The 13902-nt window shown below is 47.4% G+C and overlaps 2 protein-coding genes across 2 annotated transcripts in view; one reads left to right on the forward strand and one right to left on the reverse strand.

Moving 5' to 3' along the window:
- Positions 1–6066: 6066 nt before the first annotated feature.
- Positions 6067–10386, forward strand: LOC114052613 (cleavage and polyadenylation specificity factor subunit 6-like). Its single transcript, XM_027875287.1, has 2 exons — positions 6067–6233; positions 6548–10386. Exons 1-2 carry the CDS (start codon positions 6075–6077, stop codon positions 6950–6952), a joined length of 564 nt encoding a protein of 187 aa, XP_027731088.1. The 5' UTR covers positions 6067–6074; the 3' UTR covers positions 6953–10386.
- Positions 10387–11812: 1426 nt separating this feature from the next.
- LOC114052612 (zinc finger protein 2 homolog) overlaps positions 11813–13902 on the reverse strand; it is an 11729-nt gene continuing 9639 nt past the window's right edge. Inside the window, exon 7 of the mRNA XM_027875286.1 lies at positions 11813–13865. Coding sequence (XP_027731087.1) covers positions 12713–13865 — 1153 coding nt within the window. The 3' untranslated portion in view covers positions 11813–12712. The remainder of the gene's footprint in view (positions 13866–13902) is intronic.

Genomic DNA, 13902 nt, shown 5'->3' on the forward strand with positions numbered 1-13902 from the left:
ACACCAGCCCTTTCACCATCCTGGACGTCGTCTTCTGGTTGGCGGGCTTCCTCAAGTGGGGGCCTCAGACTGGACACAACACTCCCAAAATGGCCGGGCCGTGATGAAGCATCCAGCGACGCCTGCTTCCAGCCTGGCCCCGTCCTTCCATCACCTTCCAGAATGCTCTCTTCCCCGGTCCTCGTCTCACTTACTTTGTCTCACCTTTACTCACCTGTGTATGTGCGTGCACCCATATATCTCACACACACACACACACACACACACACACACACACACACAGATGTATATATGTATGCATGTATGTGTCCCCAATACAGTAAAATGTAAGCTCATCGAGACCAGGAATGGTTTCGTTTCTATCTCTGCATCTCGAGTCCTTGGCATACAGTAGGAGCTCAATCAGGGTTTGCTGAGATGAACTGAAGGAAAGAAGCAGCTTGAGCTCTGAGAGAGACCCCTGAAATCCCCTGGCCCAGCTTCAGATGCTCAACTTCCACCATTCACCTGGTGCTCCGAGCATAAAATAAATCTTCCCATGAAATCACATCCATTAGCTCTAAAATTCCAGGAATTCTGTTTATATTCCAGGAACATCCTAACTCTAATTATAAGCTCCATCACCCGTCAGCTCATTCAGAGGCTTCTTGGGAGAACTGAGGAAGGAGAACTGAGGCTCAGACTCCAGGTGAGATGTGGATAATGGAGACTATTAAAGGAAAGGGACAGTAACGTGTCCCTCCCCGGAGAAATGATATGGTTTGAAATGATCCTCAGGAGGGCAAAGTGAAACTCACCCGGAAGCTGACTGTGAGGGGCCCAGACACCATTCCATTCCCATATGCCAGGCTGCTTTCTTGGAGAAGGGCAGCACGTTGAGGAAGCTGAGCTGGGGAGGGAGAAAGCAGTCAGGGGCAGCTAGGTGGCACAGTGAATAGAGCACCGGCCCTGAAGTCAGGAAGACCTGAGTTCAAATCTGATCTCAGCCCAAACATTTGACTCTTACTAGCTGTGTGACCCTGGGCAAGTCACTTAACCCCAATTGCCTAAAAATTTAAAAAAATTTTAAAAAAAGAAGAAACAAAGCAGTCAGGGGGGCCAACCCTGCCTTGAAGCTCTCAAACAAAGCATTTGCCAGAATCCTAGTCTCCCTCACCCTCCAGCCCTGCTGCATCGTCAACCCTACTCCACACCCTCCTTCCATGGCTGTCTCTACATCTCTTCCCGAGTTGCCAATAGTTGCCAGATAAAATCATGAAATTGTACTTTAACTTGATGCACAGCAAATTCATCCTGCTTTCACCAAGGCCCCCATGCCTACTGCCAATCCTTCCATCAGCATTGGCACACAGTAGGCACTTAATAAATGCCTGTTGACTGACTGAGTGACCACCTGTTTGCACATAACCAGATCAGGGGCCAGCCAGGAAGCACTGGTGTGTGTGAGCAGTCCGGAGAGAGCCTGGGGAGGGAGGGCCGAGGCAGGGAGCTCATCTCTTCCCTCCTCCAGCATTCCCTCACCAGCATCTCCCAGGGACAGCCCTTTCTTCATCTCCTCCTCCTCCTCCTCCCCGGGCCACCAGCAGCCCCACCCCTCTCCTACATGGTCTTCTCCCCCTCGAACCTTCAACCTCTCCCCCTCCACATGCTAAAAACAAGCCCAAGCCTCCCTCATCCTTAAAAACAAACCAAAACCCCACCTGCACTAGGCCCTCCCTATATCTCTCCTCCCTTTTCCAGCCAAACTCCTCAGAAAGGCTGTTTACACTCACTGCCTCCCTCCCACTCCTAATGGACTCCTGGACCCTCTGCAGTCCAGCTCCTGACCCCCTCACCCCACTGCAAGCACCCTCCCCAAAGTTACAATGATGTCTCAATGTGTGTGTGTGTGTAATGTTATAAATGTATACATCACATAAGAGAATATAATTCATGGATACACATGTACATCTGTGTATATATGTACAAACACATACAAAGTACAAACCAGTCCCAGGCTTTTGTCTCACGGCATCAGTATTTGGCCGGACATCGCCAACTCAACAAATCCGTAAGTGAAGACGTTCCCTGTCCCCCCAAGCCCCCAAATCTGCATCCTTCCGGGCTCCGGGTGGGTAACCTCGGCGGCCTCCTTGCCTCTTCCCTCCCCCACCCCCCACGTCCAATCCCTTGTCAAACCCCATACGCCACCACGTCTGAGGCCTTCTCTCCCTGCTCACACCGACCAGCTTAGCTCAGGCCCCTCTCCCTTCTCCCCTGCATCGTTACAACAGCTTCCTTGTCTGTTTGCCTTCTTCTAGCCTCTCCCCACTTCTGTCCATCCTACTCCCTGTGACCAAAAGTGATTTTCCCTAGGCAAAGGTCTGACTGTGTGATTCCCCATTGGCTTCCCATTGCCTCTAGCATCAAATAACTTCTGTTTAGTTTCTACAGCCCTTCACATCCTGGCCCTAACCTCTTTCCAGCCTCACTGGACTCTGAGATCCACAAGTGTCCTTCTCTCTGCTCCTCACACAACATTCTAGTTCCCACCTCCAGGCCTTTGTATGGGCCATGTCCCCTGCCTGGAAGGCACTCTGGCTCAGAGTTCCCTTGTGACATAACTCAAGCACCATCTTCTCTATGAAGGTTTTTGTAATTCCACCAAAGACTCTCCCACCAAACCAACTTTTTAGCTGTTCTGTACGTACTTCTGTTTATTCACTTCATTATTTATGCTGCATATACTAACATATATACTTGCTGCCACCCCTACTGTGAGGGGGGTTGTTTCATTCTTTTTCAGCGGCAGTCTTTGAGGGAGGTGCTTCAGAAACGCTACCCGATTGATTCTTGATTGACTGTACCTGGCCTGGGCAGATTCCATGCCCCCACACTTCTGAGACGCTCACCTCCTGTCTCCTCTGGCCCCGGAGCCCACTCCGCCATGGTCACTGGTCCTGGCTGGGCTCTCTGTGCTCAACCTTTGCTCCAAGGCCTCTCTGCTTGGAGTCGCTGCCCCATCGGCGGTGCCAGGAGCTGCTACTTCACCTCAGGTGCTGCCCTCGAGCCGGGGGGGAAGATCTCAGGGCAGGGGTCATCTTCTGGGGGGACTGCTTTTCCTGGAAGTGTCCTCTACACCCTTCACCTTCCAGGAAGCTGAGGCCTGGGAGTGGAAAAGCAAGGTCTCTTTACCCTTCACTCTGGGGCTCAGATCCCCATCCCCCGCTGGACCCTGTACCCCTGGACCAGAGGACTCTAGCAGGCGCTAGTTGAGCCAGAAAAAAGGATACAGACAGCAGGAGGGAGCAAAGAGCCACAATCACACATTGTAACTCGAGGCCTTTGGGAGCCGGCCTCAGGTGCTGGACACACAAGAGGGCTGATGATGAATTTTTCATTCATTCAAGAAATGTAGAAAGAAAACCTACTGCGTGTCCCACGCTGGAGTGAAGCAAGTGTTCTTGACCACGAGCTCCAGAAGGCCGGCCTTTTATACCCTGGTCAGATACCCACAGCTGTCCACTGGGGGGGGGGCAGGTGTTCCATCCCCATGGCCCTGCCAAGCATATTTCAGTAGGGTGGGCACCCAGGGAATTCTTTTTCAAGGTGAACTCAGTCATTAAGAACAGTATTGTTATTCATCAAACTAAAGAAACTAAAACGTCTAGTTTTGTCTTAATCGGGGCAGCTCAGTGTCACAGAGGATAGAGTCCTGGGTCCAGAGTCAGGACGACCGAGTTTGAATTCGGCCTAAGACACTTCCTAGCTGTGTGACCCGGAGCAAGTCCCTTACTCTTGGTTGGCCTTGGTTTTCTCATCTGTAAAATGGGGATAATGATAGCTCCCACCTCCCAGGGCTGCTGTCAGGATCAAATGAAATGAGGTTTGTAAAGTGCTGGGCGAATCTGAGAGTATTGGAGAAATGGGAGTCATCAGTTTTAAGTCAACAACTAAACTGGGCTTCAAACATCCCAAATTTGTAGAGAGCTCCTTTCGATCCAGCCCTTCCCCTTCCCCCACAATACAGAAGAGACTCTGAGCCGCCCCTTCTGGACTAACACCGATCTCTTCAAAGGCCCCTGTGTCTCGGGCCACCAAGGGCCAGCGGTGCAGTCTGAGGACTGGCCACAAGAGGGCGTCCTTTGAAACGGCGAAATCCCCTTGGGGTCTCCAGCCAGAGCCACAGGGCCATGGAGACTCCTGCAAAAAGTGGCCAAAGGACTCAGGGGAAAAAAGGCTAGGACTCAGCTCTAGTGCGCTGGAGCTCCCCGGAGCAGACCCTGCCGAGACGGGGCCTGTAGAGGAGGGGTGACTCCAGCTCAGAGAGAGTCTGGAAGAGGGCTGGAGGCCTCTTGGACCACAAGGTGACCGAATCCCAAACATACCTCCACGGTGTCCCCAGACTAGAGCCTCACAGAAGCAATCAGCATTTATTAAGTGCCTACTGTGTACCAGCCACTGAGCTAAGCACGGGGAGGGGGGGGGACACCAAACGGGGCCAAAGACATTCCCTGCCCTCAAGGAGCGTACAATCTGATGAGGGAGGCAACAAGCAAATACAAAGTGAATTATATAAAGAATAAACGGGAAACAATCAAAAGAAGGAAAACACTAGAATTCAGAGGGGTTGGGAAAGGCTTCTTGTAGAAGGTGGGATTTAGCTGGGGCTCTTCCCCGCCCCTCCAGTACACACTAAGAAGGTGCTGCCTGTAGGTAGACACCACCTACCCTATGGAGTTCACTCAATCTAGAATCATTTATTAAGTGCCTACTGTGTACCAGCAGGAATGGGGGCCCTCCTGGAAGGGTGTGAACTGGAGGAGCCCCAGGAGAGGCCCCTGGTGATGTAAAACCACACGTTTTGAATAAAAAGTTCTTGGTGACCCTGAAGACCTGATTTCACTTGAGGGGTGAAGATGGCAATAGGGTTTAGAAGAGAAGTAAAGCCACGGCCCTGGAAGATTTTTCAAGGAGTTTGGCTGGGAAAGGAAGGAGAGATGGGGAGGCTGGCCTGGGGTGGGGGTAGGTGGGGTCTCTTGTTGTTTTTCAGTCATGTCTGACTCCCCGTGACCCTGTTTGGGGTTTTCTTGGCAAAGATACTGGAGTAGTTGGCCATTTCCTTCTCTAGCTCATTTTACTGATGAGGAAACTGAGGCAAACAGGGTGAAGTGACCTGCCCAGGGTCCCACAGCTAGTAAGTGCTGGAGGTTGGATTTGAACTCAGGCCTTTGTGACTGCAGGCCCAGCGTTCGGGGCATTGCACCCCAGCTGCTCCCCGGGGGTTAAGGTCCAGGGAGAGGTTTTTAAGGGTGGGAGAGACTTGGGCGTGTTTGTGGTCAGGAGAGAGGGAGAGGGGTGCACCCTCTTGGGAGCGTGGGTTCTGCAAGCTGGGGGGGGTGCTCAAGGTTGGGGGTGGAATGACCTTGGCAAAAGGGGCCCCCCTCCCAAAAGACCAGAGAACGAGGATTTCAAGGCAGAGTCCAATGGTGTTTATGAAGCACCTACTGTGTGCCTGGCGCTGTGCCAAGGGCAGATGTTATGAAGAAAGGCAGAGGCCTGCTCCTGCCCTCAGGGAGCATACATTCTAATGACAGACAACACTCACTCCTGTGGTCAGCTAGGGGCAGTAAGAATGGGAGGGACCGGAACTAAGGGGGCTGGAGAAGGAAGGCTTCCTGCAGGGGCAGGCGGAGCTGGAGGGAGAGTGTGCCCGGCGTGGGGGCAGCCGGTGCAAAGGCCCAGAGTCGGGAGATGCAGGGTCCCTGGCTGGACTCTAGCAGCATGTGGGGAGGGAGTGACAAGCCTGGGCCGGGCGGAGGGCCCGCGTCTGGCCAAACAGCATTGTGTTCGATGCCAGGGGAAAAGGGAGGGGCCACAGGGCTGCGTGGGCATGTGTCGGGGGCGGGGGGGGGGGGGTTAAGCCGCCCGTGGACACAAGCGCTCATTCACACGCGCAACCTACCCGCTGTCCAGCCGGGTAGCGCATGCGCACTCACCCCTCCTTCAGAGGGCCCGGCCCGGAGCGCGGAAGAGGGCGGGGCCGCGCGTGCGCACTGCCTCCCTCCCGAGTTTTCTCTCCCTTACCCGGCTGGATGAGCCGCTCGGCGCGATACCAGGAGCCCACTGCTGGAAACTGGGCGTCCTCGCAATGTAAACGACCCCCTCACTCTGAGCCCCTCGAAGATATTTCCCACGATGCACCGCGCTTTGCGTCAATCAGCCAGGGACGAGCTAAAGGGGTCATGTTGCAGGTGCGCAACTGGGCCGCTGCATTCTGGGAAGGAAGTCCGGGATAATGCATTCTGGGAAATGAAGTCCGAGAGGGAGGAGGCTGCCGCCTGGCCCGCACCGCGCACGCGTGAGCCCCGGACTTCATTTCCCCCGCAAAGGCTTACGTGGCCCTTTACCTAGCTGGAGGCTCGGGGCACGGGTATGAGGCGGGGGGGGGACGGGAGGGGAGGCTGCCTCCCTACCTCCCACCCCACGTAGGGTTCTCCCTGCCCCCCCCCTCCCCAGCCGTTCTTCTTTGCCTCCAGTTTGGTCCCATCCGGTCTTCCCTTCTCAGTGCGTGGAGATGCCGCCTCTGACGTCACTAACCGGTGAAACTGATCCCCCTGTGCTTTACAAGCCTCGTCCTCCCGCTCCCCGAGGGACAGGCTCCGCCCTCGGACCCCCAGTCGAGAAGAGCTGGGGGAGAGCAGCGGCGGATGGAGGGGTCCTGGCAGTGGTCGCGCCTCGGAGAAGCCTCGCTTGGAGGGGAAGGGAAGGGGCTCCGCCCGGCCCGTGTCCACCTCTGCACCCCCTGCCCTGGCACAGCCCAGCCCCACCTTTTTCCCCCTCTCCCTGCTTGCCCCTCCCCCCGCCCGGGATGCTCAGCGCCCACCTGCTTTCGCCTCCTCGTTATTTGTGCGCGTTCCCCCGGCGCGTTTTCAGAGAAACTCTCGTTCGGCTGGTGTCTGATGCCACATGAACCTTCCGCGACGCGGACATCGTAGAGGTGAAGGTTTATCATGCGTAAGCCCAGGTTCAGGAGATCGAAAAACAACCATGAACCTGGATGGGTGATACGACTGATAGAGAAAATTGTGTCGGACAGACAGAAGTGCTTTTAACATAAACCGATCTTTATGGCCTTTAAAGTCATCTGTTTTGTCACTTCAGACACTTCCTGAGCTCACGTGGGGTTTTCTTGGCAAAGATACTGGAGTGGTTTGTCATGCCCTTCTCCAACTCATTTGACAGATGAGGAAACTGAGGCCCAGAAAGGGGAGAGTGACTGACGGCCAGAAATAGGCTTCAGGTCCACTGTCCCCCGTCCAGGGCTTGCCCCCACCACGACACTGTACTGCTTCCCCAAAATGCCCGGTCTCTTGTTTCTTGGTTATCCTGTTGAAACCGTTCGTGAATGTAAAAATGAATTCTGTATATACAAAGTTACTAATAGTGCCATATTGGACTGTATCAAGTTGTAAGCTCTGTTTTAGAAGGATAAATTAGCAGCTTCAAAATGTTTCATGTCGGAGGCTTAAATACTTTCTGCTTGTGTCCCTAACTTCATGTGATAAGACTCGCTTGTTCCCCTAACACTAAAATACTAGGAATATTATTGTCCATACAAAGGAATTTTGTGACATGATTATTTTAGTTCCAGACTGATAAGATCTGAAGTGTAGGGGTGAGGGACACCTCTGGAAAAGACCTGTGTTCTGTGCTCAGTGTCCAACCACGGAAGCTGAAAATCATCTGGAAGGTCTTGTCTTACTCAGACACATACATGCACACATTTAAGAAGCGTGTTAACTCTACTGCTGCTGCAGCTGCATACGCTTTGATCTGGTAGTCGTACTCCTGTGGCTTAGGTTTGCTCCACGCACGTGCAGCTGGGTCACATTCCACCATGAGTCATTAATTGAAATGTTGGCCTGATAGAATATTGCAGTGAAGGTGAATCGGGGCAAGAAGGTGAAATCCTTCAGGTACTCTCAAGTATTTGGAAACAAGCACAAGTCTAGCAAATAGATTATTTTTATGTCATTAATTTTAAAAAGTATGTTGTGCAGGCCTGTTTTACATCCTCTGCGTTTTTCAAGGGCTGCCTGAAATCCTTTTGCAGGCTGCAAGCTGATGAAGGGCTCTAAGTGGCCCAAGGGCCGAGTGTTGTGTAGGCCTGTTCTAAGTGGTTAGCTTTGGAGACTAGGGCATGTCTAATGCCATGTGCTCAGAAAGAGAGCCAGTTCTGTCAACACCTACTAGTTGCATACTTGTGATTTGAGATAGAAGTGATCATTTATACTATGTTGCCTAACCGTTTATTGATAAAAATGGAAAAAATGCTCATTTGTAAACTTTCTTGTTTCAAAGAAAGTGATGATCTTTCATAAATGTAAATTATGTGAATAATAAAGTAATTTTATACCACTCAAAAAAAGAGAGAGAGACAGAGCCAGGTTCCTCTGCAAGGTGAATCTGCCTGGAATCTGCCTAAGAAAGCTGGTTGTTCTTCAGGATGTGGCCTGTTAGGAAGACCTGAGTTCAAATCCAGCCTCCGATACTTCCTACCTGTGTGATCCTGGGCAAAACCTTTGATTGCTTCACAAAAGGATTCACTGGAGAAGGCAAACCACTCCAGTATCTTTTCCAAGAAAGCCCCACAGACAGTATGGTCCATGGGGTCACTAAGCATCAGACATGCTGAACCACTCAACAACAGAAACCCAAAGCTACAGTATTACCTGATCTGCCACTTCAGTAACCCTGTCAAATAAAGAAAGGAGTTCTGTTAAGTATGACCTGACCTTTTAAAAGTGAACGTTGATATATTTTATTTTTACATCATTTTCCTTTCTAAATCCTCTTCCTTTCCCTCCCCAGGGATTCATCCTTTGGTAAAAGAAGAGAAAAAAGAAGTTCAATTTTCTTGTTTTATTATTAACTTCACAAATAGAAACACGAACATTTTACATACAAAAAACAGACTGTACATGACGATGTGAATCTCTATTATATATTAAGCTGTTTTTGTTTTTTAAAAAAGTATATATTAAATTCAATGCAATTATACTAACACTGCCCTGATTCAGTGCCTTTCTGAACTTCTTTTGTCTTCAGAGCATTTAAAAACATTTAATTGATGCTTCTTTCTTCTTTTTTTTGTGTCACTTTCTCTACCCATTCATTTCCCCCACCCCTGCAAATAAAAGTCCTCCCTTGTCACAGTCAGGCAAAACAAATTCACATTGGCTAGGTTTCCTCTCCATCACTAAAAACAAGAATACTTGAGCAAGATAATTCAACTATTGTTTGTTGTATCAGCTCTGTTAGTAATTGAAGTGTTAAACATCCAGAATACATTCCTCCTCGAATAAGGAAGGCAATATCTTTTCTCATTCTCCACGGTTATGCTGGGTGACTCTAATTCCATACTGTGGAATTAGGATTTTTTTTATTAATTGATATGACATATATAATGAATATACTAATAATTCAGTTTTTTAAGAGCTGCCTCTCTGGCTCAGGAGTCAGAAGCTTACAATGCAACTTGAAATAATCAGACTTTGACAACGCTTGTAATCACTGGCATACTTGTGCCAGTGTATCACAAGTGAACCAAATCAAAGATTGTAGAACCTGTTCCCACCACAGAATTCCAGTTCTGTACCCTAGGGGAGATGGTCATGACTCCCAAAGACTTGACTCCAGAATTGTATTGTGGGATTTGGGGGTTTCTTGTGGATTACAAATGATTGTTTGTAATCCACCTTTCCCCCCGCCCCAACCTGTGATCTAAGTATATAACCTGTGCTTGTCCTTCAGCTATGAGAACATTCTTCACTCTGAAGCTGATTAGTAAAACTACTTGATTACTGGCACTCCCACTCTAGGCCTGCTATGTGCGGCTCTGAGCATTATCAGGTTAAAGGCTGGCTCAGTAAAAATCCTGTTCCCAACAGCATTCAGTTAGGTTTTTCTGTTCCTCCCATTTACCTGTAGTCCTTGTGTATGTTGGGTTTCTAGTTCTGTTTACTCGGTGTCAGTTCACATCAGGCTTTCTACATATCTTTGAATTCTTCAGTCATCATTTCTTACATCACAGAAACATTCCATTATATTCACGTGTCCCAGTTTGTTCCCCATTCAACAGGCATCCACTTGGTAACACCTGTTCTAGATGATGGTATTGCAGTCAAAATGAGTTGATACAGATGTTCTCTATGTACAATACAGCATGTGCTCACTAAAGGTTTGTACCCATGAACTGCCTTCAGAGGATCTCGCTCCAGTATGAGTTCTTTGATACTGTTTAAGCATCCCTCAAGCATCCCCTCTCAGAGAAGGCTTTCTCACATTCATTACATTCAAAATGTTCTCTCCAAGGTGGTTGGTTGATTGTTGACCTTCGTTCTTGAAGAGGACCAAAATGACATCATTATGCTAGAGTCTAGTTACAGTGTGTCCGACTGTGGCTGATTAGACCAATACGAGCTTAGAATGTTCTACCACAGATTGGGCACAATAGTCCCTGCAAATATTTGGTGTTCATTCTCTAAATTTGCTCATCCTGAGTTTCTTTTAAGCTACTTCAATTCTCCTTTGCTCACAGAGCACAGCATTTTCTGTGATGTGGGCACGCCAGGCTGGGCGGTCCTATGTTAGTGTCTCTCATATCACACAATCAATTCCAAAGTTCTTAAGAGAGACCTTGAGAGTGTCCTTGTATTGCTTCTTCTGACCACCATGTGAACACTTGCCCTGTGTAAGTTCTCCATAATATAGTATTTTTTGGCAATTGTACGTTTGAACAACGTGGCCAGCTCATAGGAGTTGTGCTCTCTGAAGTAGAGTTTGAATGCTTGGCAGTTTAGTTTGAGAAAGGACCTCAGTGTCCGGTATCTTATCCTGCCAAGTGATCTTCCAAATATTCCTAAGACAATTCAAATGGAAATGACTCAGTTTCCTGATGTGGTGCTGATATACTGTCCAGGTTTCACAGGCATATAACAATGAGGTCAGCGCAATGGCTCTGTAGGCCTTCAATTTGGTAGTCAGTCTAATACCTCTTTTCTCCCACACTTTCCTTCTGTCTCCCAAACATCGAACTAACTCTGGTAATTCATGCATCAATCTCATTATCAATGTATACATCCCTAGAAAGTATACTGCCAAGGTAGAGGAACTTATCCACAGCATTCAAGACTTCTCCATTTGCTGTAACAATAGATGTAACCACATATGGATGGTGTGGTGGTGGCTGATAAAGTACTTGATGCTGTCTGATGAATAGTAAAGTTTGTCCTGAAAGGCTGAAGCCTTTCTTATTCACTATTCAAAGGATTTCTATTTAAATCAAATGAGATATTTGTAAAAGTGTTTAGCAAAGCAACCGTTGGCTGGCACACAATAGGTGCTTAATAATAATGCTTATTCACTTCCTCTTCCCTAGTAGGAACTATCTGATGGACTCTGAGTAGTCTACTTTAACTGAATGGTCTTTCACATTCATTGCGGTCAAAGCTTTGATTTTACACTAGTAAGAGTTCTCGGGTGGATAATAAGGAGTCCTGTCCAGTTGCTCATTAAAAGAAAACAATTTCTCTCTAGTATAAGTTGCTGATGGAAGGTGTGTCTTCTCAAGGTAGCAAACAACTGGAAACAAAGTAGGTAACCATTGATGGGGGAATGGCTAAACAGGTTATGGTTCATGAATGTAATGGAATATTAAGGTGCTGTAAGAAATGATGACTGAGAAATACAGAGAAGCATGGGAAGATTTATATGAACTGATGCAAAGTAAAGTTAAAGTAAGCCAGGAAAACAACATATTTGGTGATGACAATAATGTAAATGAAAAGAACAACAGAAGATTAAATTAAATGCTATGAAATTATGACCATGCTTGACCTTGAAGAAGAAATACGAGAAGGAAATGGATTCTTTACAGAGGCAGGTGACTATGAGTGTGCCACAGTGCATTTAATGTCAACACGCTTTTCAGGGTGTTGTTTCATTTTACGGGATAATTTTTTCTTTGGTATAGTGGATGGCTTTTTGGGAGGGGACCAGGAGAAGATGACACATTGGGAAATGCAGAAAATTCAAAGTTAGCAAAAAAAAAATCATTAAAAAGACAGTGTCCCCTCCAGCTGAAACCTTTCTCATATTCTTTATGTTTAAAAGTTTACTACATTATAAATTTTGTCTAATAAGGTGCTCCCTCTGTCTTAAAATTTTCTCAATCATTATATTAAAAGAGATTATTCCCAGTATGCATTCTCTGATGGATAATAAGTTTTGCTCCTTGGATGAACACCTTACTACATGTATAACATGCAAAGGGTTCCTTTCCAGGATGAGTTCTCTGGAGAGTAATAATTTTTGACATCCAGCTGAAGCCTTTTTCACATTGATTATATGGAAAGTATTTCTGATGCTCAATAAGGTGTTGTAATGTATTCCCACCCCCCCAGGAGAAGGCTTTCCCACATTCATAAGATCCAAACGTCTCATGTCCAGTATGAATTCTTATATGTCTTTTGAGCATTTTCCAGGAAAAAAAATAGCTTTCCTATACTCATTCCAGAGGAAGAGTTTTAATTCAGCATGTATTCACTGATGTCCTCCAAGGACTATCCTAAGAAAGTATCCTATGTTAATTATATTCAAAGTGCTTCTCTTTAGTGTAAGTTATCTGATAGCTTTTGAGTATTTTACTCTCATCAAAGGCTTGGCCATTTTAATTATATTTAAAAGGTTTCTCTCCAGTATGAGTTTTCTGATGGGTAATAAGGCTTGCCCTCTGAGTGAAGGCTTTCCCACATCCATTACACTCGAAGGGTTTCTCTCCAGTATGAGTTCTCTGATGGGTAATAAGGTTTCCCCTCTCCCCAAAGCCTTTTCCACATTCGTTACATGCAAAGGGTTTTTCTCCAGTATGAGTTCTCTGATGGGTAATAAGGCTTGCTCTCCAACTGAAGCCTTTTCCACATTCACTACATTTAAAGGGTTTATCTCCAGTATGAATCCCTTGATGATAAATGAGGTGTCCCTTCTGGCTGAAGCCTTTCCCACATTCATTACATTCATAAGGTTTCTCTCCAGTATGAATTCTCAGATGTCTGTTAAGGCTTCCCCTGCTACTGAAGGCTTTCTCACATTCATTGCATTCAAAGGGTTTCTCTCCAGTGTGAGTTCTCTCATGATGAATCAGGAGTCCCCTCTGGCTAAAGGCTTTCCCACATTCATCACATTCGAAGGGTTTCTCTTCAGCATTGATTATCTGGTGTCCACTAAGGTTCCCCTTATTCCTGAAGGTCTTCCCATATTCAGTGCCTTTGAAAGGCTTCTTTCCATTATGAGTTCTCTGATGATGAATGAGAATTCCTCTCCGGCTAAAGGCTTTTCCACATTCATAACATTTAAAGGGTTTCTCTCCAGTATGATTCCTCTGATGATCAATAAGGGATCCTCTGTGCCTGAAGCTTTTCCCACAATCATTACATGCAAAGGGTTTCTCTCCAGTATGAGTTCTCTGATGTCTATTAAGGCTTCCCCTGTCTTTGAAGGCTTTTCTGCATTCATGACACTCAAACGGTTTCTCTCCAGTATGAGTTCTCTGATGGGTAAGGAGGTTTCCCCTCTCACTGAAAGCTTTCCCACATTCCTTACATACAAAGGGTTTCTCTCCAGTATGAGTTCTCTGATGAGCAATAAGGTTTCCCCTTCGGCTGAAGTCTTTCCCACATTCATTACATTTAAAGGGCTTCTCTCCAGTATGAACTCCTTGGTGATTAATGAGATGCCCCCTCTGGCTGAAGCTCTTCCCACACTGATTGCATTTAAAGCGTTTCTCTCCACTATGAATTCCTTGATGATTAGTAAGGTGTCCCCTCTGACTGAAGGCTTTCCCACACTCAGTACATTCAA

The sequence above is a fragment of the Vombatus ursinus genome, unplaced genomic scaffold (assembly GCF_900497805.2).
Source record: "Vombatus ursinus unplaced genomic scaffold, bare-nosed wombat genome assembly UNPS02014808.1, whole genome shotgun sequence".
NCBI classification, from domain to species: domain Eukaryota; kingdom Metazoa; phylum Chordata; class Mammalia; order Diprotodontia; family Vombatidae; genus Vombatus; species Vombatus ursinus.

Coding starts and splice junctions, on each gene's coding strand:
- LOC114052613 (XM_027875287.1), top strand. CDS start 6,075: ATGAGCCGCTCGGCGCGATACCAGGAGCCCACTGCTGGAAACTGGGCG. Junction 6,234..6,547: donor CTAAAGGGGTCATGTTGCAG/GTGCGCAACTGG, acceptor TTCCCTTCTCAG/TGCGTGGAGATGCCGCCTCT.